This window comes from Larus michahellis, chromosome 8 (assembly GCF_964199755.1).
Source record: "Larus michahellis chromosome 8, bLarMic1.1, whole genome shotgun sequence".
In the NCBI taxonomy this organism is placed as follows: Eukaryota; Metazoa; Chordata; class Aves; order Charadriiformes; family Laridae; genus Larus; species Larus michahellis.
The window spans coordinates 19,735,580-19,762,124 of NC_133903.1; the positions used below are offsets into that span (position 1 = coordinate 19,735,580).

Here is a 26,545-nt window from a genome sequence, read left to right on the forward strand (position 1 = left end):
CGCCGGTTGCCATGGCAACGCCGCGCACCGAGGGGAGGGCCTCGCTCCGTACGCATGCGCCACAGCCCCCGTGCCCGCGAGACGCTGGGCCCGCCAACTGCCCCGATTCGAATTCGCATCCTCGCCGCCCAATCGCGGCCGGCGGGGCGGGACGCGCCCCGCCTCCCCTCGGCCCTTCCGGCCAATCGCCGAGGCTGCTGTGTTTAAAAAAAAAGTGCGCGCGGCCGGCAGGCGTCGCTCAGGCGCGCTGGGCCAATGGCAGACGGGAGGCGGGGCTTCGGGAGGCGGGGCCTGGGCGGAGCTCGCCGCCTGCGCTTTCCCTGACCCTCGCTGAGCACCGGGGGGGGCGCGGCTGCGGGCGGGGGGCATGTCCTCCCGCGGGAGCCCCGCCCCGTCGGTGGCCGGTTCGGCCCCGCCCCCTGGCGGCCCCTCAGTCGGTGCCGGTCTGGGCGCGGCGGCCGGAGCGCTCCGCTCGCTCCCCGGGGACGTGCCGCGATGAAGGCAGGCGGTGAGTGCCGGCCAGCCCGTGGGGGTACCGCTCCCTCCCTCCGCATCGCCTCCGAGGCGGCCTTTCCCCGCGCCGGGCCCCTCCTGAGGGGGCTCTGAGGTGGCTCTGAGGTGGCTCTGGGGGCAGGAGGGCCGCGCCGCGGGGGAGCGGGGCCTGAGGGGCCGCCGGGGATGGCAATGGCTGCGGCGGCCGGCGGCGACTCGGCGGGGCCCGCCGAAATTCAAACGGCGGCGGCGGGGGGCGGTGCGGACCGCGCGGGGCCAGGGGGGGCCATGTCCCAGTGGGGGTGGTGTGCGGGGCAGCCGCGCTCAAAGGGAGGAACAAGCGGTTTTTGCTCTCAGGGTGGCACAGGCTGCCCAGGGTGGGCGCGGAGCCTCCGTCCCCGGCCCCAGCGCGGGTGTCCCGGGCAGCCCGCTGTTCCCTCGGGCAGGGTGTCTGGGCTGCGTGGGCTCCCGGGGTCTTTCCCAGCCTAAGCCACTCTGGTTTTGTGAAGCGACACATCGAAAATGTCCCTGTGCCGCTTCCTGTCTTTCGAAATCGAATTTTCTCTTCCCCGAGCTGCCCAAGAACCCCGTACTCCCCAGGCATTCCCACGTTCATACAGGCATAACGGGCACACCGGGGTGGCAGGCCATTTATTTTTCATAGCAACAATACTGCTGAAGTTTGCTCCAGAAAGTGGAAGAGGATGCGAAGGGTAGCAGTGTTCTGCCTTGCACACATAAAAAAGTTTTTATTTTCACGGGGATAGCCTTTCTTAATCAAAGACAGGTAACGGTTAAGGTGTGTGCTACTGGTGAGATGTTGGATGTTATTTTCTATCAGGTGGGTGGTTCCTTTCATTAAGCCTGTTCCTATATGCACTTGTAGGAACAGAAAAACCTTATTAGCGCAGTGGTGGTCATTGAACCCCTTAGGAATCTGCAGGCTCCTTGTAAGGATCCTGCTGAAAACCCATGTAATCTTCCCTTTGCAAACTGAAAAACCTGAATTGAGTAATTGAGTCTGATGCAGCAGCTTCATTTTGAACAAGTTGCCTGTAAATTTGGCTTTGTCTGCGCAGCCTATAAGTCTGGAGACATCCTGGTTCTGTGGGCTGGCATGCTCAGAGAGAGGAGGGTGTAACTGGTCAGTCCGTACGTTTCTTCCATTCACTGCAGCTGAAAAGAGCTGTTGCTCTTATCATCTCAAAGAGAAATGCAATGCGTTGCTTCACCATCTCTCACTCAAGTTGTGTGTGAAGAATTGGAGATTAGTATAAGATCATGAGGTTTCCCATATGTTAGGTTATAACCAGAAGTTAAGCACATAAAGTAGAAGAGCAGGTGAAAGGGGAAAAATAATCACGGAGAAAAATATTTGCCCTGTTAAAATTCTCTGTCTTCACCATGACTTTTCAGCCGCCTTCTACTTTCATTGTAAGAAATTTGAGAGCTGCATCGTTCTCTCAGCTTGTGCCTTTGACCCTATAATACAGTGAGACTATAGAGCTCTGACTTGGTTTACTTCATAGATAATATGTGGTTATTTGGTATATGTATTATACTACTACTTTGACTATTGTTTTTATTTAAGTCAAAAAACCTTCAAGCTAGAAATGAACCAGTGAAAATAGGGTAAGCAATGCTGGCACATGCATGTTGCGCGGTATTGGGCTCTCTAGAGGAGTCTATGTCTTTTTATTAAACTTTTAAAGAAAAAAATCAATAAATAAAATTCCCAAGTATAATCTTTTTGTATAAGACTTCAACTAGATTTGAAAAATACAACCAAGAAATCTTGTGTAATAAAGACAGAGGCCCTTATGTGGCCCTTTAATTTGTGTGACTCAAGCTGTCACTGCAGAAATTACTTTTTTTGAGCACTCATGTCTGCAAAGAAAACATTCAGCCTTTTCCTTGCTCAGAGGTGGGGCTCTGTTGCTTGTATGGCCTGCTCGTGAGAGCTGCAGGAGGCTGATGTGAAGACGAGCAGTGCTGGCATCTCTGTGTGGTAGGGCTCTGAGAGCTTCAGCATGAGCTGGGATTGATGCGGGTCCTCCTACCCAAGCATTGCTCTGTGAGGGGGATCCTTTGCTGCCACTTGTGGGCTGGAAGTGGGGAATGTGCTTTTTTTTCTTCCTGGCACCTTTCAGTGGTTTCAATTTCTGCTGTTTGTTAGTCAGACTGTGGTGGGTGTTGGAGGCCAGGTCCTTGGTGGCAGCCCAAATGCTGCGCTGTCCCCAGGAGGTGGAAAAGGGATTGGGTTTTCTACCGTGGAGTCTCTACCAGTGAGCAGTGCTCGTGCTTTTCTTCGTTTTGCCTCATCTGTTAGAACACTTTCCTCTCTTGGCAAATGCAGCGAAGGTAAGCTCTATCTTAAGGAGGAACAGAAGATGTAGGTGCCTTAGTCTGTGAATGCTGAAACTTAAAAAAAAAAAAAAAAAGGGCTTCCTGGTTCTTAGGGGTCTTCCACAAGCACCCCTGGCAGCAGCTGGCTGCTGAGAGAGATGGGCTTTTGGCTTGGGCTGATTTGGGGGGCCCTAACTTCCTCATCTGCCTGGTCATGTTCCAAGGACTGCCGTCAGCTGAGAAGAAAATGCTGGGGCATGGGGGAGGTAAATGAAGCTGTAGTAGTGACATTTTAACTAAACACAGTCAGATGATGGAGTGAGGGCATGGAGGGGTTCTCCTTGATGAAGAAGACTTGAGCATGAGCCATCCCTTCTGAGCCTCTTAGCTTAATTGACTAAATTGAACGAGTCACTTAATGCTTTGTGGTTTAGTCTTACAGCATTATGTGACACGTGCTAAATCTCTCTATGATTAATATGTTTTGAGAGGTGTCCTATGCTGCAATAAAGAGGTACTCAAGTAAAGATGTGTTTCTGCGTGTGTACACTCTGCAGTGCCTTTTTTCCTCATACTGTTCCATCCCTAACTGAGGTGTCCCATGTTTTTGTTTTCCAGTGATTCACTGTAGGTGTTCCAGGTGTTTTTCTTTCCCTTCAAAGCGAAGGATAAGAAAACGGCCCCGAGTTCTGACGTTATTAAGTCTGCCCGAGGACGTTCTTTTTCATGTTCTGAAAGGCCTTCCTGCTGAGGACATCCTCTCTGTCAGAGCTGTGAGTCTGCTACTACTTCCCCTCTGTCGCGCCGGGGCTGAGCTCTACCATTAGGAGCCAGGACTGCACACAGACAAGGCTGCTTCTCCTGTCAGAGCAGACCTGAAGAAAACCAAAGAATACATGCAGTAATTAATTAGATTTTTGCTATCCCAGTATTTGAGTGCTCTCTGTAAATTTTCTGTGGGAATTGTCCTGCTGGATCACCTGACCAAATTAGTTCAGTTTGGCATCTCTTGCCTTAAGGATGATTAGGCAGGTAACAAGTTGTGATTAACTTGTGATTAATTAGTTACCTATCTAAAATTAGATCGCAAAGGACTATTTTTCTGTCGGTCCCTTTATTTTAGTATTTATTATTTTACGCAGGTGCACTCACATCTTAAATACCTTGTGGATAATCATGCTAGTGTTTGGGCATGTGCAAGTTTCCAAGAAATATGGCCTTCTCCAAACAATCTGAAGATGTTTGAAAGGTAAGCTTTAGGAATTAAATTTGTCTGACATTGTAAAAGAGCCTGTTTGAAGGTGGATATAGAATTCTAATCAGTCCTCGCTGTAAGTGGGGGATCTGACTTTCCCTTTTGTAGAAGCCTTTGCTTAGGGTGATGAAGAATTGTTGATTTCATGTCTAAGCTGCAGCTTATAACCACTGTCTCTTCAACTGGAGCAGGGCCCCTTGCATATACCCAAGTTATTTATCTTTAAGGGCATTAATATTCCATATTGAAACGTGGCACATTAACTAACGTCTGTTACTGGTGCTGCTATATGAGTGTGCAAGTGAGATCAGAGGCTCAAGAGTGTAACCATATTTCTGAGTTGGTTTGGTCACTTCTTGTGCAAACCACTGTATTGAAAATCAGGTAAATGTCAGCACTGAAATGAGTGAAGTTTGAAAGGTAAATCTGCTTAAAAAGGATAGAGAATGTCTTTTTATCCATCTGACTTGAAGGGGATTTGTCAGCTTAAATGTCACTATAAGTTTTGCTTTTGACAATTGCTTCTTTGATGCATCTATTATGTTATTTCTGAAGAAGACTTCTATGCGCACCTGAGTTTGGGAGGGAGGAGCGCAAGGGCTTGATGCATGTCCTTGAGGCTATGAGAACCAAAACTGTGTTATTGCATTCTGGCGTTGGGGATGTTGCATGGGAATGGGAAACAGTTCCAATGAATTGTCAAATTATCTTGTGTACGAAAGGGTTGCAGCGAGAAAAGCCTCAGCATAGCTTGTGTTTAACTTGTGATGTGAAAGCACATATGCGCTTACGGTTGGTGACCACCAAATTCACAGCCTGGCCTCCACTAAGTGACTTGTTTGAGGCTGTGGGCCTGGAAGCACCTACCGATTTCAACCTCGAGTATCTTCTCTGTTTCCCGTTCAGGGCTGCTGAAAGGGGTAACTTTGAAGCTGCTGTGAAGCTGGGGATAGCATACCTGTACAATGAAGGCTGTAAGTGTGGAAACTTGTGCTCGGGTTTCAGGGGAAGATGGCACGATGGAAGGAAATGTAGATGAGCTAAAGGCTTATTTATGGATACAGATCAGGCCAATTGTCTCATCATAAAGTTGGCACTTTCACTGTCTACTTGCAAAGCCGTAAGTGCAGAGCCAGCTTGCTGCCCTCAGTGTGTGGTCAGGTCTCATTTACTACCATGTCTCTTCAGTTTTACCTTTCAGTGCAGCTTAAGCACTGGCCACTAAACTGCTGGGTGTTAAATATATGTAATATAATATATATATATGCATATATATATATATGTATAGTGCCTGGCTGTTCTAGAAAAGAAGTCAACGCATAGCTTATGAATTCATGTTTAGAAGTTAGCCTTTGTAAACTTCTGATCCAACTTGGCTACTTACCTAGGCTGATAAATGTAATGAAAAGGGACTGACGATTGCCAGGAGGAGCCTCCTTGCAGAGGGTACTGGCGAGGCAGGTGACTTGCAGACCAATTTATTTGTACACCGACAGGAATTAACATTGCTTTGAGTGTTGGTATTTGCAGAACACCCCCCAGCACTTAGGGTTATGTGTTCTTAAATACTGGTTGTAGTAAGATTATTTTTTTCTTCTTTTGCCATCTCCATGATTTCCAAACCTCTAAAGGAAAGACACTGTTCAGTCTTTCCCTGATTGTATCCTATTGTCTGTCTTGGCCTGATTAAACTCCAAGCACACACTGTGAATAAACTCTGATTTTTCACCTCTCTTTTTCGTTCAGTGTCCATCTCCGACGAGGGTCGTGCAGAAGTGAATGGATTAAAGGCATCTCACTTCTTCAGTCTGGCGGAGCGTTTGAATGTGTGCGCAGCCCCATTTATCTGGCTTTTTATCCGTCCTCCCTGGTCCTTGAGTGGAAGCTGTTGTAAAGCTGTGGTCTATGAGAGTCTCAAAGCAGAGTGTCAGTTGGAGAAAGTAAGATTTCTTTCTGCCCTTGACTGTAACCATAGGTTAGTAGCTGCATCTAGTTCTTTTGGAAAAAATATTTCTGTTTCCCTGAGGAGCTCCTATGCTTTTGTTGCTAAAATGACTGTGGATCAATCATTTTAATGAATTTATTGCCACACTATACTTGATATATTATGAGTGCTGGAGGCCTGTATTGCCTCTTCTGAGAGATTCAGTACTATCTCAAAGATAACAAAACATTGAGAAAAGCAAGGAGGAGGAATGATTGAAAGGCAAACAAAACTGTAGTCTGGAATTACTATCAAAAATTACTGATATTCTTTGTTTAACTACTTTATCTTAATGCTTTCTTCAGGCTCAAAAAGGATCTATTCTCCATTGCTTGGCTAAGGTCTTGAGTCTCTTTGAGGTGAGCAGTGTTTCTGACTTCATGTGTTTGCGTACTTTTTTGGTGATGCTCATGCTACTTACTTTGATTTTTTAAAAAAAAATAAATAAATCAGCCAAATGCTCTTATATTCCTCAAATGGCCTAGCAATTTGTGTTCTTATGAGTTTAATTTACTGGTTGTTTAAAGGAACATTATCGACTCAGTTTATTGAATTTTACACAATTAAAATAATTTTGGCTTGATCATGGGCTTGCAGTGTGCCCAGGTCTCAAAGGAAGCCTTCCAGTCATAACGCATATTAAAAAAAATATATAAATAAATAAGCCCTCAGTGGCAAGGAAGCCAAAAAGCTTTTGTCTAGCTGAGGAAAACCCCTAACCGCTTCCTGAGCCTGGATCTTCAAATGCCAGCGCTGGGTGGATGTGGGAGCCCCCAGGGGCTCGCACACAGGGGAGCGAGGGGACTCGCAAACAGTTAATTCCACTCTGTAGCTGGTCTGTATCTGCTGTAGCGTTGGCGTCTGGCACCCAGTTGGCTGGACAGCAAAAATACTGTCATGCCTTTTGTCCTTAGGATGAAGAAAAAAGAAAAGAATCCCTTGAAATGTTTGAAGAATCTTCAAAGCAGGGTTGTTTAAACAGCTCCTACCTCCTTTGGGAAAGTAACAGAAAGGCTGCTGTAAGTAGTATGTTTTTGTCTCAAAACAACTTTTTTCACTGTAACTTGTGGACCTCTGTTATGTGCAGTGAACACACACAGAACGAAATTGCTGTTCCTCAGATACAGGAGGAATTCAGGAGAAATTCCTGTTCCTCCTTCTTCATGAACAAGGAGAGAACTCTCTCAAATGGGCTTTGGTGTCTGCCTTGATGTTTGAAGCAAATGAGTCTATGAGCAGTTGTAGTCGAGGTGCAAGCAGAAGTTCTTTATACGAACTGCTAAAGGGATAGGCACTACTGGCTAGTAATGGAACAGCTCACTTGGGAACAGGAGCGGGGAGATTGTCACTAATAAATCTGCCAAAGCTCTCATGCTGGAATCCTGAGTGACCCGTCTCATTTCCTGTGAGACCTTGGGTGAGAACTGAGGAAAGTTTCTTAAAAACAACATTGTCGTCATGATGAGAAACAGCCTGGTTGCTGAAATAATAGATGTACACACAGGCAGTGGGATTTTTTCTGGATATTAGTACTACAATCCTTCTGTTTGTTGTGTAAAGGTAATGGTTTTTGAAATCTGTTTACATTTTTCTGCAGATGTCAGATCCTGGCAGATACCTCCAAAGTCTCAGGAAGCTACGGGACTATGCAGCGAAGGGCTGCTGGGAAGCACAGGTAAGCCTGACTTTTCCCAGCAAAACTTTGCATTTGGTCTTTCCTATGCTGTCATTGCAGGCTTAGACTCCTCTCTTTACAAGCAGGGTCAAAATTGCTGAAAAATATCTGTATTTACTCTGCAGTTCCCCCTTTTTTGCAAAAAACTGCATATCTGTGGTACAACCTGCGTGAGGATGCATCTTTTGATGGACTTAAAAGCCGAGCCCCAAATAATGCGTGCATCCAACATTTAAGCCAAACTAAGAAATACCGATTCTGTTACCTCTCAAGTAGTTTGTCGCGTTCAGCCTCTGTTTTCAGCAGGAAAACTACGGGACCATCCTGTGCTGCTTTAGTTTGCATTTGGCAAAAAAAAAAAAAACAAACAAACCCCAAACCAACTTTCTTTCGTGTTTTCTCTACTACAGATAGCTTTAGCCAAAGCTTGTGGGAATGGAAACCAACTAGGATTAGAAGCAAAGTCTTCCAGTGAAGTGGTGTCTCAAATCTTTCAAGCTTCCCTTCCTATCAGCAAGCAAAGTATCTTCACTGTGCAGAAAGGAATGAATGAAACAATGAGGTAAGAACTGAGACCCAGGAGTAAGGCCACACAGCAGAAACCATTGCCTATTGCCCTCTACAGATGTAGAGGGAAAAAAATTTAGAATGAGGTCTGTTGGAGGATGGAATTTTTTGCTTTAGTCTTCTGCGATGCGTTATGTGCGATCAGAGAAACACATGACACTGCAAAGAGGAAATTTTAGAGCCCATATTTCAAGCCCTGATGAAGAACCGAAACGAGGTGCGTGAGGTTTTCTTTGGACTGTAAGGTCTGGCATCTGTCAAGACTAACAAGTTCTTCAAGAACTAGAGACACTGTTTGAGTTGGAGTTATAGCCACCCTCTAGTTACCTTAGGTGGCCTTTAACCTCCTAATTGATACGCCCTACCCTTTCCTTATGCAAGTGCCTATTATAGGATAGTTTCTAATTCTATTTCACAGACAACTTAAGACGACTGTTGACCCTTCAGAGGATAACAGACCTCTGGTTGCAAATCCTTATCTTGGTGCAATGTGTCATTTTTCTGAAAATTCTTTTGGTGAAATTTCTTGCCTTGGAGTTCTTGAGTGGAGAAGGGACTGGGTAACTCGGCATGGGCAGAGTGTTCAGCATGGGTTTGAATGGCTTCTCACTGCATTGATTGTGTCTCTCTCTTTCCTGTCTAGGTACATCCTGATTGATTGGCTGGTAGAAGTGGCTACCATGAAAGACTTTTCTAGCCTATGCCTTCACATGACAGTAGGATGCGTGGATCGTTATTTGAAGCTGAGACCTGTACCTCGGGCTCGACTCCAACTTTTGGGAATAGCCTGCATGGTCATTTGCACACGGTAGGAGTTCTGACTGGTGAACAGAGGTGGTTATTGTGATCATCCAAATTAATTTCTGCAGCTCAAGCTTTGCTTTTTTTTTCTTTTTTTTTTTTTCCTGTACTTGCTAGTAATAATACTGGAAAGAATCTTTGGCTTCCTTCTACATGGACTGTTGCTTGAGCTGTATTCACATACAAACACAGTCTCTATAAATGAGACACAAAACGTAATTCCTTGAACAGGTTTTAAATATGAAAAAACTCCATAGTGGTGGATTGGTCTAAATGCAAGGTCTAAATAGAAGACTGAAGTCTTTCATGCCATATTACCCTGTAGGGAACAACTGCGGCGGTGGTGTTACCTAGTTTAATCTGTTATGCTCAGATGAACTGCATGGTGTGATGGAAAATTATTCTTCTATGTTAGTTTCCTTAACATCTTGCACCTTAACCTAGGAGAGGTCTCATAAATAAGGAATTAGGAACATTCTAGGAGGCAATTCCAGCTTAAAGATGAAATAAATAAAAAAGCTGCTGTTCTTTCTTTCCTGGACTGTACCTGGGAAAGGACCTTATAAAGTTGTTTAACTCTTTGGTCATCTTGGGTGCATTTATCTGCCACAAAAACATTAGTGCACAAGTGCACAAATTCCCTTTCTTCTGCAGCTAACTGTTAATGTTATTTCATGTTGCAGTTTCATCAGCAAAGAGATCTTGACAATACGGGAAGCTGTGTGGCTAACAGACAACACGTACAAATATGAAGACTTGGTCAGAATGATGGGTGAGATCATTTCTGCCCTAGAAGGAAAGATAAGGGTGAGTTTGAAAAGCAGATGGAATATTTCATGCCTTGGGCTGCTACTGAAGTCAGGCTAGTGTAATTAGCACTACTTCTTATCCAAGATGCTGGGTTTCTGTGCGAGTGTTCTCAGTCAGCTGTGGAGACCATGCACATTTCAAAGCATGCAGATACAAAACCCTCTGCCTTTCTGTAGAGATTAAAACTTAACTTTTAAGAGGCCGTTTATTCTTTCACTGGAGAATGTTTCTGTCAGTGCAGTAGTTAAAAAAACGTAATGTAAAGAAAACAGTATCTCCTGGAAACAACTGTTCTAAATACTTGGTGCTCGTGTCCTATTGCCAACCTCTGTTCTCCTTTATGCACTAGATACCAACCATTGTGGACTACAAAGAAGTATTGTCAAATGTGGTCTCGCTGGAGAGAAGAACTCTTCACCTTTACAGCTTCATTTGTGAACTGTCCCTCTTAAACACCAGCCTTTGTGTGTATTCCCCAGCTCAGCTGGCTGCTGCAGCGCTGCTGCTGGCTAAGATACTACACAGGCAAGGTAAGGAACCCTACCTTAAGTGGCACTGCAGCGTGGTATGTCAGTCTGCCTTGTCTTTTTAGGGAGCCTTTGGGGTATTTTTGGTGTTATTTTGTCTTTAGGCAAGATGTCCCAGTCACTTGGCTGGGTGAGGGGGCAGGGAGAAGAGGGGGACAGGTAGAAGACTTCAGAATGAAGAGTTGAATTCAGTCTGTTTTACCTCTTTATAGCTATGAGGAACAAGAGTATTAGCATCAGACTATGCAAGCTTTGTGATTAAATGAGACTGAAGATTTCTATACTTGGGTATAACTTCAGTTTGGCAGGTAAACCTGTCCTTGGAGATAATTATGAACTTGAATGAACTATGCATAAGCTTGTAAAGATCATGCTTATTGCAGGGGCGGTGGCCTGGGTGACCTTTAAAAGGCCCTTCCAACCTAAACTATTCTATGGTTTATCTGATTAAAAAATAATAATAAAATCTGTCTGATTACAGAACTACCAAGCTTTGTGAATTGGTAATATGTATTTCTTCTCCAGCACACCCCTGGACCAGCCAGCTGTCTGAGTGCACCGGTTTCTCTCTTGAAGACCTGTTGCCCTGTGTGCTAAGCCTCTACCAAAAGTGGTAATAGTTTTGGAACTCTTTTGGGAGGGCGTATGAGTACTTGGATTCCAGCTTTTGCAGACACGCTGCATCTATACAGTCAGTCCTTCCTGATAAAGGAGGTGGCTTTGGGAAACTGGCTTCCTCCCCTCACCACAAGTCACTGAGGTCTGGGGGCCAGTTCAGGGACAGCTGCCCTGTTTCTCACAACTGGTGCTGGCTCTGGGTTACAGAAAATGGGATGCTCCTCAAGGCTTAACAGGTTTCAGCTTGCCAAACAGCACTATTTTCACAAGACTGCAACTGGCTTACTGGTGAGCTTCAGAAGGAGTTACAATACCAAAAGTAGCTTTTTTTTTTTTTAAAGAGTACAAGGCAAATATCTTGTTTACCTCAAGGAACAGAAGAAGAGTTAGATCTTCATATGCGTAAAACCAAAGTGTCCTGACTAGCTGCTTAGTGGCTCTGATGAAACACCAACTGCCTTAGGACAGAGCTGAGATGGATGCAGCAAAAGTACTTAAATTGGCAGGTTTTGTTAACATTGTTTCATATAATCCACTCTAAGACTGGGGCTTCAATCTTTTTTTCCAGTTTCCATGACGATGTCCCAAAGGATTATAGGCAGGTGTCCTTAACTGCAGTGAAACAACGATTTGAAGATGAGCGGTATGAAGAAATAGGCAAAGAAAAGGTGGGTGAGCTCTTTGTCTTCATTTGCTGATGTCTGACACCCAGAGCAAAGCTACCATACAGCAGGATGCAGTGAACTTCAAGTAATGGGAAGTGGGTTCTAACTTTAGACTTTAGGAGGAGAGGGTGTCTAAATAAAGGGGTGGCTTTAAATTTGATCTGCGGGCACTATGATTGCTCTGGTCGAGTACATGTGGGAGGAACTCACTGGGAGAGGTTTCTCCTAGAAAAAGAGAAACAGCCTCCTGGCAGAGGGAATCGCATGGTCTAATTCTTACTGGCTTTTTGTTTTTTAGATGATGAGTTACAGCCAGCTCTGTTCGTTGTTGGGTGTGAAACAGGAGGATCCAGAGCCCAGTCCCTTGCACACGAATGTGGTGGAAATTCAGACTTTCCTTAGCTCTCCCTCTGGAAAGAGAACTAAAAGGCTGGTATAACTCACTGCTGTAAAGTCTCTGAGGATTAGCATGAGCCTTTCCTCCTCTCTGGCATCCTGAGGTGTTCCATTCTTAAATATGGTTAATTTTTCTGTGATCATCTTCATTGACATATCTATTAAAAGAGCTGCAAAAGCAGACTTAGCTTTCAATGTGTGACTTCTGGATTCTCTTTCCACAGGAGGAGGGAAGACAGCATTCAGGATGACAGGGGCAGCTTTGTGACTACACCCACAGCAGAGCTCTCCACCCAGGAAGAAAGTCTTCTAGATAACTTCCTAGACTGGAGTTTAGATTCCTGCTCTGGTTATGAAGGTGATCAGGAAAGTGAAGGCGAGAGAGATGGAGATGGTGAGGATTTTATTCTCCTTATAAAAAGCGGAGGAGAGAAATGAAACGGTCTTTTCATCTTTGCTTAAAACTGTTTCTCAGGCAACAGAAGCCTGAACTTTCAGCTGAAGACCAGCTGGAAAAGCTCTCCCCCTTCCCCAGTGGTTATAACTGTTAAACTGTTTTAGAGGTATCTATCTGTTCTCTTTCTACTGCTTCAGCCCATGACAAAGGGTTTTGTAGCCGCTTAGCATTTCAGAGTGAGACTGTTTTCAGATACTCTGATAGTGGACCAACCGTGATGAATGGCCAACTGTGTTAGAAATGCTGTGTTATCTGTTTTGCTGACTCTGGGACTGGCTGTTCATTTTTTTAAACAGCTCTTCGTACTTATCCAAACAGTCAGAGGGGGAAAAGAGTTACTGTTTTAAATGAGGGTGAACTTAGTGCTCTACCCTCCCCTCCATGTGTAAGTAGACATAAGATTTATGCTCTGGCTCTTTTTCTGCTTGGCATTGCCCAAATCCAAACTAACTTTTTTCTTTTATCATCCTGCAGTGACAGGTCCCAGCGGGATCCTGGATGTGACGGTGGTCTATATGGATCCTGCGGAGCACTGCTGTCAGGACTCCAGTGATGAAGACAACCTGGCTGTGGAGTGGTCTGGGCAGGCGGCACTGCTGAGGGAGGCCAAGCCGCCTGATAACACTTGCAGCCTTTCAGCATATCACACCCCCAGAAATCCTAACCTGGAAGGGAGCTCAGGCTACTCTTCCGTCAACAGTGCCAGCCCTACATCTTCTGTAGAAGGCAGCCTTGGAGTACCTCTCAAACCTACCTCAGCACTGCCTCTTGGCAGTGCCATGAATGCGGTGCCATGCCTGCCTCATTACTTGGAATCGTGTTTACAGTCAGTCTGCGCTAGGCCTAATGAGGGCAAGTGTGACAGAAGGCAAGTCAAGCGAAAAAATGTGGCAGAACACAGTGAAGAAAGGGTGAACTGGGGCTTCTTAAGCCTCTGATTTCTTCCTGCTCTTTACTTTTCTAGGATTCCTGGAAACAGTATTTCTGTTGTAGTCATACAGGGATGATAGGGAATAATTGTCAATACCTCCAAAAAGAGCCCTTCCTCTCAACCTTGCCTATGCCTGTCTTTTAATTCTGTAGCTCACTTTGGGCTGTTTCCTTCCTTGATAGCTGCCTTTTTAAAGTATTCCCTATTGTCTAATCCTCTGCAAATTAAGATTCTTCTCCACATAGGAAATTTTATAGCTTATTTTTGTCATACCTCACCAGTTATTCCCTGGTGAGAGAAAAGAACTTGTGTCCCTTGCTTTGCTGAGAGGCCTGGCACTACAAAAGAAAGGAATTGACTTTGGTTGTCAAGTTACTGGATGTAACACTATGCTTGAATTCTTCCACTTGAAAAACCTTTTTGAGGTTGTGTTGCCTTTTCTTTCTGGCCAGGTACTGTCTCACTCAGCTGGTGCTTCCCTCTTCTATGTATATACCACTTGCTGCACTGATACAAGGTTTTTACGGATACAATCAAGGGGTAAACGAAGGCTCACTGCAGGTCTGAGCTCCTTTTTTACCTACCTCGCAGATGGTTTTAAACACCATTTGCTTTGGGCTCTAATTGCCATCTGTCTCCCTTGCCTGAAAACCCCTCCTTCTGTGCCTTAACGCTTCACTGCCCAGTACTACAGTGGGGTGAGCTCTGTCAACTGTTGGTCTCTGCTGGAACAGTGGAGTTAAACTGCCACCTCCAGCCTGTAGCTCAATTTCATGTCCTGTCTTGCAGTCTTCCTTGCTATTTCCATTAGTGTCTCCTCAAGTAAAGCACAAATCACTTGAACACTAGAAACTGGCAGTAAGGGAGTAAGGGCAGACAGTTTGTTTTACTGAAAGCCCGAATTTAAGCCTTGCTACTGGCTCCTAATCTATGAGGGCAGCATATGCTTTTCTTATCAACAATGAAACCTGTGCTGCTTCACTAACAGTTTAACCTCAGCCTAGCAAGCCTGGGTTAAAGCTCCTTCAGCCCGTGACTGTTGGGAAAACAACCTCTTTACAAACAGGCACCGAGCACTGAAATACCAAGGTACAAGACTTCTGGGAGATGTTGCTGAATTTAACACTGGAACTGGACTCCATGACTCTTCCTTTGTTTAGAAGTTACTGTGGCAGATGGCAACAGTTCAGATACACACAGTGTAGTGAGTTTTTTATAAAACTTTTTTTAATATAGATGGCTCTTTGTCTTTCTTCAATGATTGGTATCCCCCTGACCTGGGGCTGGGAGAACTGGTGGGACGGTTGGGGATGAAGGCAGAGTTTAGCTCTGAGCCAATTCTTATGATGAAGTACTACCTGTAGGCACTATGTTAATGTGAGCAGCCAGGAGAACACCCTGCACAACACGGAGCACGGGGCTCAACACACCACCACAACTCTACAGCTGCCCCAGAAAGGCCTTGAACATGCCAAATAACAGCAGCCTTGGGTGCCTGTCCCCAAAGTTTATTACAAAACTATGTACTGCCAGTCTAGTTAAAGGAAAAAAATTTTAAAAGTCCCTGACAGTTTTCCTGTGCCAGGCTTCACTCTTCTCCCCGTGGCTACAGTGCAGTTCTCCAGGTACTGCTTACAATGGCTTGCCATCCAGGAGTGTCTTCACATTAACTTGTTACAGCAGTGGCTCAAAATTCAACATTAGGTCGCATTAAAATGGGAAGAAAACACTTATAAAAATCTCTCTCAGTTCTAAAACAGGTAAGTAAAAGTTAAACACCTGCGGGAAAGGCCTCACAGTGCAGAAAGCTTTGAGCTCTTTTCCTGTGCAAGTTTTCTTGGTCTGAAAGAAAAGGCACAAAACAGGAACATTAATAAGTTTGATTCTTTCCCAGGAAGAGTAAAGTAGGTGATGAGGAGCTATCTCTGTGTTCCTGGGGCTTGCTGCTTACTCCAGTGGCCTTGGCTACTGCAGCTCTGGACTAAAGCCAGATCTGTCTCTACCCAACCTCAATCTTGGAGGCACCTCATGGATAAAACAGAGCACGTGGACCTAGAGAGGCACTACTTACTGCCACAGGCCTGAAGCAATAAAACCAGAGCTACAAGCTGCTTTCTGAAAAGATACAGCCCAGAGCCTCAGTTCTTTTAAAAAAAAAAAAAAAGAAGACAAGATTGCATCAGTCTGTTTTGTGAGCACCTCCACACGCCTGCAGCCTGTTCAGCCTTTGCTTTATTAACCTTGGTGTGTTCCTCCAAGGATGAGTATTTCCAGGAAAAAAAAATGAGGGAACATATGCTGTAACACAGACTAAGCCTGGGTCAATGTAATACTGGCCTGGTCTCCCCAGTTAGGGAATGCTGAAGGGCCAGTGCTCCCTCCACCTGTCCAGAGGAGCCCCTAGGTCCCTCCGAGAGAGATTTCAGACCTCGACTACTACTGCCAGCACCCCAGCACTGCTCCTGCGCTCCCAGCAGTGCAGGGCGACAAGCACAGTCTAAACTACTGACACTTACTTAGGGCACCATTTTGATATCCACAGGGTCATAAGCTGAAGATTTCATCTTTTCCAGTGGCTTCTTGAAGAGCTGCCGCAGGCCCTCATAGCAAGGCTTCTCCTCATACTCCAGTGCCATGACTTGCTGCAGGTAGCTCTGCAGGGCATCTGCAAAGCAAGGAAGGTGACTGCATGGAGCAGCACAGCAGCCCCAGTTGTCCTTACGAAGCTGCCAAAGGGCCTTCTCAGCCCACTCTCCCTGGAGACAGCTCACCCACCTGCCTTGGCCAGCTCCACAGAGAGGAAAACAAACCCAGAGACTAATATGAAGCTCAAAGATAGGATGGGGAAATAACCTCTTGCCCCAAATGTTGCATTTTTAAAGCCACCAGAAGACTTGCCTCTCCAGCAAGGCTCATGAATACAGAAAATGGGCAACAGCACTCCTTGTTTTGCTGTAAAGAAAACAAGGGATTTGTTCACAGGAGGAGCCTGTCAACCAGTCCATGCACTCCTTCATGACTTCCTTCACTGTGGCCAGTGGAAGTCATCCTGGATTAGCACCACAGCACAGAGAAGGTTCTAGCTGCAAGTGCAGTCAATCCTCCTTCCCCAAGCCCCACTGTCACAGACACCAAGCCCATACCTGGAATGGGTCTCTGCCTGAAGCACACTCGGAGAAGGCATGTCACATCCCCTTTGTACCTGGAATAATCAGTGCAGAGTGCTGTCAGGTGAGAAGCAATGGAGCAGGCACCTGAACCACCTGTCTTTGGCAACAGGGACAAAAAACAACCAAAAAAAGGCTGAATTCAGATGGCCACGTTCTGAATGGAGCCGAAATCAGGGTTCACCAAATGCCCTTTGGCCAGGCTCAGCCTTTACTGTGGGATTTACCCACACCCCAATAGCGTGCTATGACCCAGTGATTTCAGTCACAAAGTCTCCCTCACTGCTTTCTGCTGAGCATTTCCCAAAAGAGCAGATGATTTCTCCTACTTTTCCTTCTTCTCCACCACACTTTCTACTTTGTCCAGCTCATCAGACCAAGGCAAGGAGCCAGAGAGCCATTTCAGAAGACAGTAGCCCAGAGATTCCAAATCACTCCGGCGAGATGGTCCTGATGGGAAAGAAGAGATATTCACGTGTGAAAAAACAAGAGTTTGGGAACCATCTCAGAAGAGGCCCGGGCCTCTCCTCCAAAGGCCCTTATTTAGGGCTCCAGCACAACCTTGGCGGTCTCTATTTAAGGTGCCCCTTCTGTAAAACAGGCAGCCTCATGAAGGGGCAACAAGTCTAAAGAGCAGAAGTAAAGAAATGCAAGAACTTCATTAAGATGGGCTCCAGGATATCAATACTTCTAGGAGCCTGTTAACTTGTACAGTTGAGGAATCACCTCCCAGCCTCTGGAGGAAAATGGGAGAGAACAGTTACAACCCAGCCAGGAGAGGAACTGGCTAATTTAATGCCTTTACAGCTCTCATTGCTTCAAGGTCAGAGCAGAGCCTGCTGCAAATCTGTTTTGGGCAGGGATCCAGCCTGGCTTGAAACAGATCCCTGCTAAGCCAGCACGGAGCAGCCCTGTTTTCTATTCCTCACACGCCCGCAGCAGCCAAGGCTCCAGATGGAGCAGGAACATCCCTGCACCTCTTGCCGCAGTCACCATGTGACCTGGCAAGTCCCAGCACAGCACCCAGGGAGAGGCAAGAGGAAACAGGCCAAATAGGAACTTGTTTCCAGGTGCCTGTGAATGCCTGGAAAGCAGTAAGAACAGGGAGCTCCAGAGAGCACTGCCACAGGAATGGCTCTAGCTGAGCTTTGCTGGCTCGTGTCAGAAACCGAGCCAGGCTCACCTGCTCCCTTGTGGCTGTCCAGGCTGATAAACTCTATAGTGCCTTCGTGAGGGGTCCTGCTGCCTTCGCGCTGGGCCACGTGCTTCCCTCCAGGGCAGTAACGAAATGCAAAGCAATAGCCTGCTAGGGTCACCTAGAAGTTGTCAAGAAGAGCGCGGTGTGAATTCTGTGTACAGAGTAGCCTGCGATCCTGCAGCACAACGCCAGCTTCAGCACCACAGACTGCACCCACTCCCCTGCCCAGCAGCAGGAACCCATTTCACAAGCCCACCTTCACTGCCATTTCCTTGCAGTGCTGCTCCTGTCCCCTACCTGGGTGAGGTCTGTTGGGTTCAAATAGATGTTCTCAGCTGTGACGTCCCCGTGCACATACTCATTTTCATGAATGTACTCCAGGCAGTCTAACTAGGAGTAAAGAGAAGAGGTGAGTGTACCAGAACCAGGCAGACTCCTCCAGCACCCCAGCTATCACCGAGTTGGACCCTCCCCAGCTCCCCACAGCCGTGTGGAGGAGCACAAAAAGCACCATTATCTCACAGCCTCTAATGTTCAAGTGTCAGGTTTCTCTCATTCTCCTTACCCAGAATTCCTTCAAGGTGACATACTGCTCAAAAGATGCTACTCAAGTTTACAACAAAGAGATGCTACTTAAAGATCCCAGCCAACCCACTGGATCAGCTTTAAAACACCTTTAAAAGATCTGGAAGAAAGTTACAGGTCTTTTCTGAAAAAGCCGCTTAGAAAGTATTGGTTTTCTACATACCAGCCGGACTACAATCTGAAAAGCTGCCTTCTCCCTCAGCAGGTATAAGCCATCATTCAGGACAGACTGAAGAGTTCGCCCTAAGTCAGAGAACACCAAGAACCTACAAGAGACAAGGGCTTAGCACACAGCAATATCTGATTTGACCATCCTGCAGCAGACACTCATCAAGCAATCCACCTGGATTAGACCCCCCTTCAACTCCAAGTTGACCTGGGCAAGCATTTCCTCAACTTTTGACAACAGAAAACTCCTTGAAAAGGAGAGACAGGGTGGTCTAGTGTTGTAGATAACAGTCTGAGTCTCTCCTTTGTATTGAACTTAAGAGGCAGGAATAAGGTGTCCCCTGGCCTGAGAGGCAGAAGCAGCAAAAGCACTGACTTCACCAGCAACACAAGGACTGAAGGAAACAGGATAATGAGAGGTAAACCATTTGTTAATCAATGAGACAAAAGCAGTGCATAAGGTTGGGAGCCCAAGGGACTGTGAGAAAAGGAATAACAGACATCAAGGAGAGAAGAGGCAAAGCCCAAGAAGATGGCAGCTGTGGACAAAAGAGCTCAGCTGTGCCCTTCGCAGAGTCACCTCACCTGTAGCTATCTGCATGCAGTCCAAAGCCAAGGCAATTGGGGATTCCCAGCAACGGCACAGAGTGCCACTTCTTCCACTTCTCCACTAGAAGGAGAGAGAAGACGACAGGGTGTGGCAGACTGCTAAGGAGCTCCAGAACAAAGGAGCTCAGTCAGCGATGCCCCTTCTCCGATGCCCCTTCTCCGAAGGCTGCTCTGCCCTCTTCAGCTGGAAGTCTCTCTCATACTAATTCTACCCCAAAAAATGCCAGCCCCGTCCGTGGGGTATTGGCATGTCAATGCACATAGCGCTGCAGAGTGAGAGTAAGACAGCAAGGATGCTGGGGACACCAGGCTAGGGCATGTGGTTGCCATAGGGATAGGGAAAACAAGAAGGGCAGAGAGAGGGATGAAGAAGCAGATTTTTACAGTCCTCCCAGAAGTGCAGGTTTGCTATGACTTGGTCCATCAGCCCTGCTCAAACACCCGCTCACGTTCTCTGGTCAGCTCTGTCTTGCTCAGGTTTTTGGGTCAATGGAGCAACTACCAGACAGCAGCTGACAGCAATGCCCGGGGAAGGGACACAGAAGAGAGAGGGAGCCGAGGCAGGTCAGGCTGCAGGGCTGAACAGCCACCCCTGAGATGAAGACAAAACACAGGTAGAGCAAGAAAGCTTAAAAATGCCAATATTGCGGTGTACTGAGGTACAGAGACCGCTGGGAGAGCAGGCTCTTGGCCAAACTTCTCGGCACTCTGGCACCAACCAAGCAGCAGATTAGTTTATTCTGGCCTGGCCTTCCAAGAGACTCACAAAACTGAGGAGAGAGGGATGGCAGTTCTCCTAACAAGCAGCCTAGTCCTCACCCTTCTGAGAAGCACCAACCTGTGCCTGCCTTCGCAGCACGCTGGAAGAAGTTCTGTTCGTTGTAGATCTTCCCATCTTTGACATCCTAAAGGCAAGAGGAAGGAGAAGCATTACTTCAGCCACACACACCCTGCTGAAAAGGGAAACTTGGGCAAGACTGCTGTAAGTAACTCATTTTAAAATAAGCAATGACCCACCCCCCAAAAAAATCAAATACCAGATCAGCAACAGAGCTGAAAACAGAGCTCAGGTCTTTTGGTTCACTATTTAATGCTGCACCTAACCACCACAAAAACCCTGAGCATCAGCACAGAACAAAGGAGCAGCTGCGTCACATTGGACATTTCAAGCACTACCGCTTAGGATTGTCTGTGGGTTAAAATGCAAACCATCTGGCAACCTAGAGCAAGCTCTAGGCCCAAAGCTGCTATTTTAAAGGCAGCCAGAGGCAACCTTCTTATCCACAGCACAGATGAGGTCATTTCTGCAAACAGGCAAGTCCCAGCAAAGAACTGTAACATTTTATTCTAGCTGTCAGAAAGTGAGACAAGAAAGTCTCTGTTTGTGACATTCAAGTGTCTGGGTAATGTGCTGAAATCTTACAATCCATCTTTTTAAACCAGTGTTACTGTTCTTTTACTACTGCTGTTACCAAGTGACCTGAAACCCATAGTTTACAGTCAGTATGTGTTTGCCTACACACATGTATATACATCCTCAGCATCCTGCAAGCTCACTTAGGACAGATGCTGTTTGCACATGGGAGGAGGCAGCGGTTTTATATCCTGGCGGGTTTGATACCAAAGGCCCTGCCCACAGCTGGCCGAGGAAGCTGGAGCAGCAGCAGGCTCCAGACAACACAACCAACCATCTTCCGGAGGATAATTCATTCTGCACCTTTCCTGGTGAGCCAACCCGAGCCATCAAGCCCAGGAGCTAAAATGCTCTCTCATGTACCCCATCCCACTCAACAGCTCTCTGCCACCGCAAGGGCTGGGCCGCACTGTCAGAAGAGCATCGAGCAAAGCACCAAAAGATGCCAAAGGTGCAAAAAAATAGGAGTTGGGAGTGTTGCGTACAGAAGGGACTACAGCATCCCACCTACTGGTTATAGTTTTGTGGCAGTCAGCTGTCTTTTCTCATTAACACTGTATTCTTTCTCCGTCCTCTTAAATGTCTCTTCTGACAAAAGGGAGAGGGATTTTTCAAGTGCCTGCAAGAGCGGGCACCAGGACCCCACAGAGCCACTGGTCATCACTGGTTTTCCCACAGACCCCTAAGAGCCACAGCAGACAAGAAAACAGTCTTTCTGCTCTGGCTTGTGAGTTATGGGAAAATCAATCAATTGGCTTTCCATTGCAGAACAGCTACTACTGGAAAGAGCACATTTCTGGAGAACCCAAGTTATTGGCAAGTGCCTAGAAAGCTGGCTCGGAACTCCACCTATAATTAGTTTGATTTAAAGACATGCTCTGGCCTTAGTCTCTCAGTGCTGGTTCATCACACTGTCCCAGCACAGCCAACAAGTTCTAACCTCTCCAGTCTTCCCAGACCACAGTGGGGTAAACGCACACCTGCCATACAGGAAAAACGCAGGTCTGACTTTCATTAATCAATTAATTAATCTCCACCTTACACCACCAAATTCAGTTTGGGAGATTACTGAGCCTGGCAGACCAAAAAGGCACCCTTCTGTGATGAAGGCTTTTTGGTTCTGTTTTTTATTTTAATCGTCATATCTATTTTCTTCACACCTTTAGTGGAAGGGCCAACTTCTGAAACCCAGGCATGACACTCTCAGGAAGTTATATCCATCTCATAAGCTAGAAGGGGCCTCCGTGACTACTTTCCCTGAATTCCTCAGACACTCTTGGGTCAAATGGGTCAGGCCCTGGGCACAGTACATTACATGCTATTCCTTACCCAAACAGATCAAAACTCACAAGTTTGAGGGAGTAGCTTTGCTTTTGAGGACACGTTCCAGATGCTGCCTGTGCTGTGGAAGGACAGAACAGATGTGGTTACAGGAGCATGCAAAAGAGGTATTTCCAGTGTCAGCTGCGTCATTACACACAGCCTGCGCAGCTGGCTTTTACTTATCCTCTGTTTCTTTCACTCGGTCTTTGCAAAAGCATCCTCTGTGACAGCATCTTCCCAGATTACTGCAAAATACTTCTTACCTTGCTCCAGAAGCACAGCAGCCCTGACATGCTTCCAATGCAGCTCTGCTTAAGCCACAGAAGCATCTAGGCATGGCTATGGTACTGGGGTGCTTTGGAGGCAGTACATAAAGAACAAATCATTAGTAGAATCTCAAAGGCACCCCCAAATTCATTCACTGAGCATTCCCTCCAGCTCACTGTGTAGTTTGTCAATGCTGTAATGGATAGCAAAGTCCCTTCTGCTCTGCATGGATGTTAGAGTTATAGGTGGCCTTCCTCCTCCGAAAAGATTTGCACCCATTGCTTGGCCTTGGGGTAGTTCCTCTTCTGCTCTCAGGCTGAGGGCAACACACAGGTCACCTGCTGCTCATCACCCAAAAGGTGGGTCTATAAAAGCACCCTCCATTCTAACACACTAATTTTCTCTAACATCACGTCTTCTTAAGGATGTGGATGCCCAGACTTTGTTATGCAACAGCATATGTAATTAAAAATAAACTGAAACCAAATGTCAGGCAAAGCTTATTAATGGATAAAATTCCTCCCGAGTAGTGTTTTCAAGTTAACAATGGAGAATAAGATTGGAACCTTTTCTTTGGAAGTTTACAACTGGACTGGAGAGAAAAGATCAGCAGTCACTAGACAGCTGAGGAGCAGCCCAGATGAGCTGGCTGCTTTCTTTTGGCCTCCAAAACAGGCTGAGAACACAAAACTGGTATTTAGTTGACACCAACAGCACCTACAACACAGGAACTCCTGTACATGCCGGCAGCACTTGGGCTTTGAAACTAAAAAGCAGGAAGAGGAAGGACAGTGCCTGATGATATGTATTTTGTGAAACATCGAGCGGAGACTGTCGTTACGCTGGTGTCAACATCCCCGCTAGGATGCCCTGCGTGGGAACGCCGGAGCCCGGTGGCTGCCACCCCAGAGGTGCTTTGGGGACATCCCGACAGCTGCCACCGAGCACGGACAGCGGGGCCCTGCGAGGCGTCCGGCCAAACCGCCGGGGATACGCTCCCGCCCCGGCCCACCCCCCTCCCCTGCCCCCCGCCCCCGGTAACGCCGGGCCCGCTCCCGCCCCCCTGGGACCCCACAGCACCTTCGTACATGAGCCCGCAGCCGCCCTGCTCCAGCAGCCGGACCAGCCTCCACTGCCGGCCGCCCCAGTCCGTCAGCACCGCCTCGGCCGGCAGCGGCACGGCCGGCACACACCGCGCCTTGCGGGGCGACCGGCCGCCGGGCCTGGCGGGGGCGCGGGGCCCCGGCGGGGGGGCGGCGGGGCTGCGGGCCTGCTGCCGCGGCGGAGCCGGCGCTGCCTGCTCGGTCTCCTCCTCCCGTGGCGGCGGGGGCAGCCTACCACCGCAGGCCGGGCAGAAGCGGAAGACGGGCTCCACGCCGCGCCCGCACTGCGGGCAGAACCAGCTCCCCCTGCGGGTACAGCGGGGACAGCCGTCAGCGCCCGCCCGCGCCCTGCCCCACCGGGCCGCCCCGCTCCCGCTCCCACCGCCACCACCTTGAGGAGGCGCCGGCCGTCTCGCACCGCGGCCGCTCCGCCGCCGCCAGCCCCTGCCGCCCCCGGCCCGCCATGGCCGCGCCAGGAGCCGCCCCGCCACCTGCCGCGCGTGCGCCCGCGCTCCCCCCCTCCCCCGGAGCGGCCGCGCATGCGCAGGAGCCACCCCCACGGCGGGGCGTTCCGTCAGGGGGCGGCCGCGGGGCACCGCGGGTCGCGGCCCCGCTGAGACAGGAACAGCCTGGTGCGGGCAGCCTGGGCCCGAGCCGGGGGAAGGAGCCGCCTCGGCGGGGGCTAGCGGCTGCCTGGGGTCTTCTCAGGCCTCCCTCAGGCGGGGTCGGCCCCTCAGGGCTCCGGCTTTTCGTCTGTCCGACTTAACAAACGACAGCTGCTGAAGAACGACGTTTACAGAACAGTTAGCGAGTGCTGGAGTTAGTCACATAGGGCTGGGAGGAGTGACTCTATTCAGTGTATATGCGCGTTGTACGCCTATAAACCTCAAGCACGCTCCCGTGTATGCCGGTGAAGGAGGCGCGCGTGAGCCTGGGCCTGTCCCCTCAGGCGGGGGGAGGCGGAGGTTGGCTGGGGAAGGTGACGGGGTGGGTGCACAGCAGGGACCTGCAGTTTCATGTCCCAGAGAGGATTACGTCTCGCCTGTAACTACATTGCTTTTCAAGAGCCCGTCCCACGAGCCATCCCAACACCACGGCCACGCGGCACAAACAGGAGCGAAGAGGACAGCAGGTGACACAACGAAGAGCCAAATGGCAGCAGTTGCTCTCACAACTGCTTAGTGGGGAGCAAGGAATGAGTGCGTACGGTGTACGACTAATGAGGGGAGCAGCGGTGGAAGGCAGAATAAAATAACACACGGTGTATCAGCCCCGGGACTGAGCCCACCACAGAGCTCTGGGGCTTGGAAGGTGCTTCTCCAGACAAGGTATTCTGCACAGCCCTCATCCTGGTCGCTCCTTCCCAATCCCTCCAAACACCAGCACATCTTCCTAACATTCGCTAAGCACACAAAAGACTCCCAGCAAAGCCAAAACTCTGTCAAATTGCACTGGGAGGCACGACACATGTTCAGATTGGTTTCTGCAGCCTGTTGCTGGGATTTTTCTTTGAAACATGGACACTGTCAGGAGCGACAGGGCAGGTTGGCAGGGTTCTCGCGTCCCTCCACACCACTTTCAGCAGGACACTGCACTCTACAATCGCCCTTTTTCATTTTTCTCTGGCATTGCAGGCAGCAGCAGGGGTGCGCTGGATTGGCTCACCTTCCTTCTCATCTCCCGCTGCACAGCCTTTTCAGTTCCAGTTATTCCTGCAACCCATGCAGGTGCAGATGGCAATTCCTTTGTTAACCAAAGCATCCCCTCAGTATTTTGACAGAAAAGAAGCAGTCCCTCTTCATCAAATTGGTTTGTATTTCCCTTTGTAGGCTGGTGTGTGCTATTTTGTCTTCCCCTAGTTCTTGCATTGAGACCAACGATCATTGTGCTAAAGGCCTCCACAGTGACTGGTGTGAATGCCTTGTTTCCAAAATGTTTTATTAAGCCTTGTGGTTACCTTTTTTTTTTTTTAAACTTTTTAAAACAGTGTTAATTCATGATCCTAGCTCTACAGTTTTGTTGGTGGTTGCCTAGGGAACAGTGATCATGACCTGATTGCATTCAATTTGGGCAGGGAATAATCCATTCAGGAAACAAAAATACGTCGTGCTTTAAGAAGTCAGGCCCCATAAATACAAGGAAAACTCTGAGAAAAACTGGTGATGGGAAAAGGCAGACAGAAAACTGTGTAAAAAGACAATTCTTTAAGATTTATTTCCAGGATCTGCTAAGCCAGCATCACGGAAGAGAAACCGCACCCTATTTCAGTGGCGTATTGAAAGTACTATTTAGCAATAAAAAAAGAAAGCAATAATAAATGGGTGAAAGGGGAAATAGATAGCAATTTTCTCCACTTCGTAACTGGTAATTTGCATCGGCAGTGTGGCAGGGTGAGCTGGGTGCCCGCAGTTACGCTGTAGGGAATTGTGTCCATGAGCATTGCACCCTCTGCCTGGTCTCAGCTCAGCAGGAATTTTCTCCTTGTTTCCTTCCTCAGGCATTGAAAACTGTCCCGGAGTTTAGGCTGCAGAGGGGGACAGACTCCTGGAGAGCCTCCAGAGAGCAGGACGGAGCAGACCCTGAGGTTGGGCTTTGCTGCTTTGAGCCTTTAGGCTCTCAGGCCCCACAAGTGAGCGTGGGAGCCCCCAGCCCAGAGCTGCTGAGGTGTTCTAAAGGGCTCTCAGGGCACACAGGAGTGGGGCGAGGAATTGGGGAGCACCTGGGGCTGGTCCTGGAGCAGGTGTCAGGCTCTGAATGCTGGGGATGGGCCACTAGGCTGCTGTGCCCAGCATGGCCGCAGCAGGGTAGGAGTGGGCTGGGAGATCTGAGGCCATTCAAAGGCTGAGCCAGAGCAAGAAACGGGGACCTTGTCCTTGTCCTCTTCACCTGGGAGTGGCCTGGGAGCATCCCAGACTTGCCACAGCCCTCTGCGTGCCCTCGTGTTCCCTTGAGAATCCATTTGCGCGCTTGATCTCCGCAGCAGAGGCAGCCTCCCACCACGTGGCAATGCACAGCTTGGGAACAGCTTCCTGTAGTTTTAAACCAGGTCCATCCCTGCAGTGTTCCTTGAAGCTCTGCTCTAGGAAGTGAAAATATTCCTTCCTTTTTTCCCCTCTTACTGACCCCTCTCCAGCTCCCTTCCTCGTGGCCCTGCCAGGCTGCAGTGTGCACGGAGTCTGTCCCCATG

The 26,545-nt window shown here is 48.1% G+C and overlaps 2 protein-coding genes across 3 annotated transcripts; one reads left to right on the forward strand and one right to left on the reverse strand.

Annotated features, from left to right (window-relative positions):
- The first annotated feature begins 384 nt into the window (after positions 1–384).
- Positions 385–14,757, forward strand: CCNF (cyclin F). Its single transcript, XM_074597352.1, has 17 exons — positions 385–508; positions 3,457–3,611; positions 3,981–4,087; positions 5,000–5,067; positions 5,840–6,033; positions 6,383–6,436; positions 6,992–7,096; positions 7,675–7,752; positions 8,163–8,314; positions 8,963–9,127; positions 9,804–9,927; positions 10,280–10,460; positions 10,983–11,070; positions 11,644–11,743; positions 12,039–12,169; positions 12,361–12,530; positions 13,068–14,757. Exons 1-17 carry the CDS (start codon positions 496–498, stop codon positions 13,529–13,531), a joined length of 2,349 nt encoding a protein of 782 aa, XP_074453453.1. The 5' UTR covers positions 385–495; the 3' UTR covers positions 13,532–14,757.
- On the reverse strand, positions 14,730–23,875 carry VRK3 (VRK serine/threonine kinase 3). Of its 2 annotated transcripts, XM_074597353.1 has the most exons (13): positions 23,750–23,867; positions 23,336–23,664; positions 22,015–22,067; positions 20,090–20,156; positions 19,228–19,312; positions 18,638–18,740; positions 18,187–18,279; positions 17,875–18,007; positions 17,021–17,141; positions 16,668–16,726; positions 16,300–16,476; positions 16,041–16,189; positions 14,730–15,366 (listed from the first exon to the last, which is right to left on the reverse strand). In XM_074597353.1, the coding sequence occupies exons 1-12, from the start codon at positions 23,821–23,823 to the stop codon at positions 16,041–16,043; spliced, it is 1,443 nt and encodes a 480-aa protein (XP_074453454.1). In that variant the 5' UTR covers positions 23,824–23,867; the 3' UTR covers positions 14,730–15,366. The 2 variants fall into 2 exon arrangements, with proteins under 2 accessions (XP_074453454.1, XP_074453455.1); XM_074597354.1 differs by lacking the exon at positions 16,300–16,476 and having other exon boundaries at positions 23,750–23,875.
- Positions 23,876–26,545: the final 2,670 nt, after the last annotated feature.

Bases quoted from the DNA above. Each gene is read 5' to 3' on its own strand.
- VRK3 (XM_074597353.1), bottom strand. From the start codon at position 23,823: ATGGCGGGCCGGGGGCGGCAGGGGCTGGCGGCGGCGGAGCGGCCGCGG. The intron at 22,068-23,335 runs GTGCTGTGGGGT...GTCCTTCCACAG, and splicing joins CTGCGGGCTCATGTACGAAG to CACAGGCAGCATCTGGAACG. The intron at 18,008-18,186 runs GTAGGGGACAGG...GACAACTTCTAG, and splicing joins ACCCAACAGACCTCACCCAG to GTGACCCTAGCAGGCTATTG.
- CCNF (XM_074597352.1), top strand. The intron at 9,128-9,803 runs GTAGGAGTTCTG...TTCATGTTGCAG, and splicing joins TGCATGGTCATTTGCACACG to TTTCATCAGCAAAGAGATCT. The intron at 9,928-10,279 runs GTGAGTTTGAAA...TTTATGCACTAG, and splicing joins CCCTAGAAGGAAAGATAAGG to ATACCAACCATTGTGGACTA.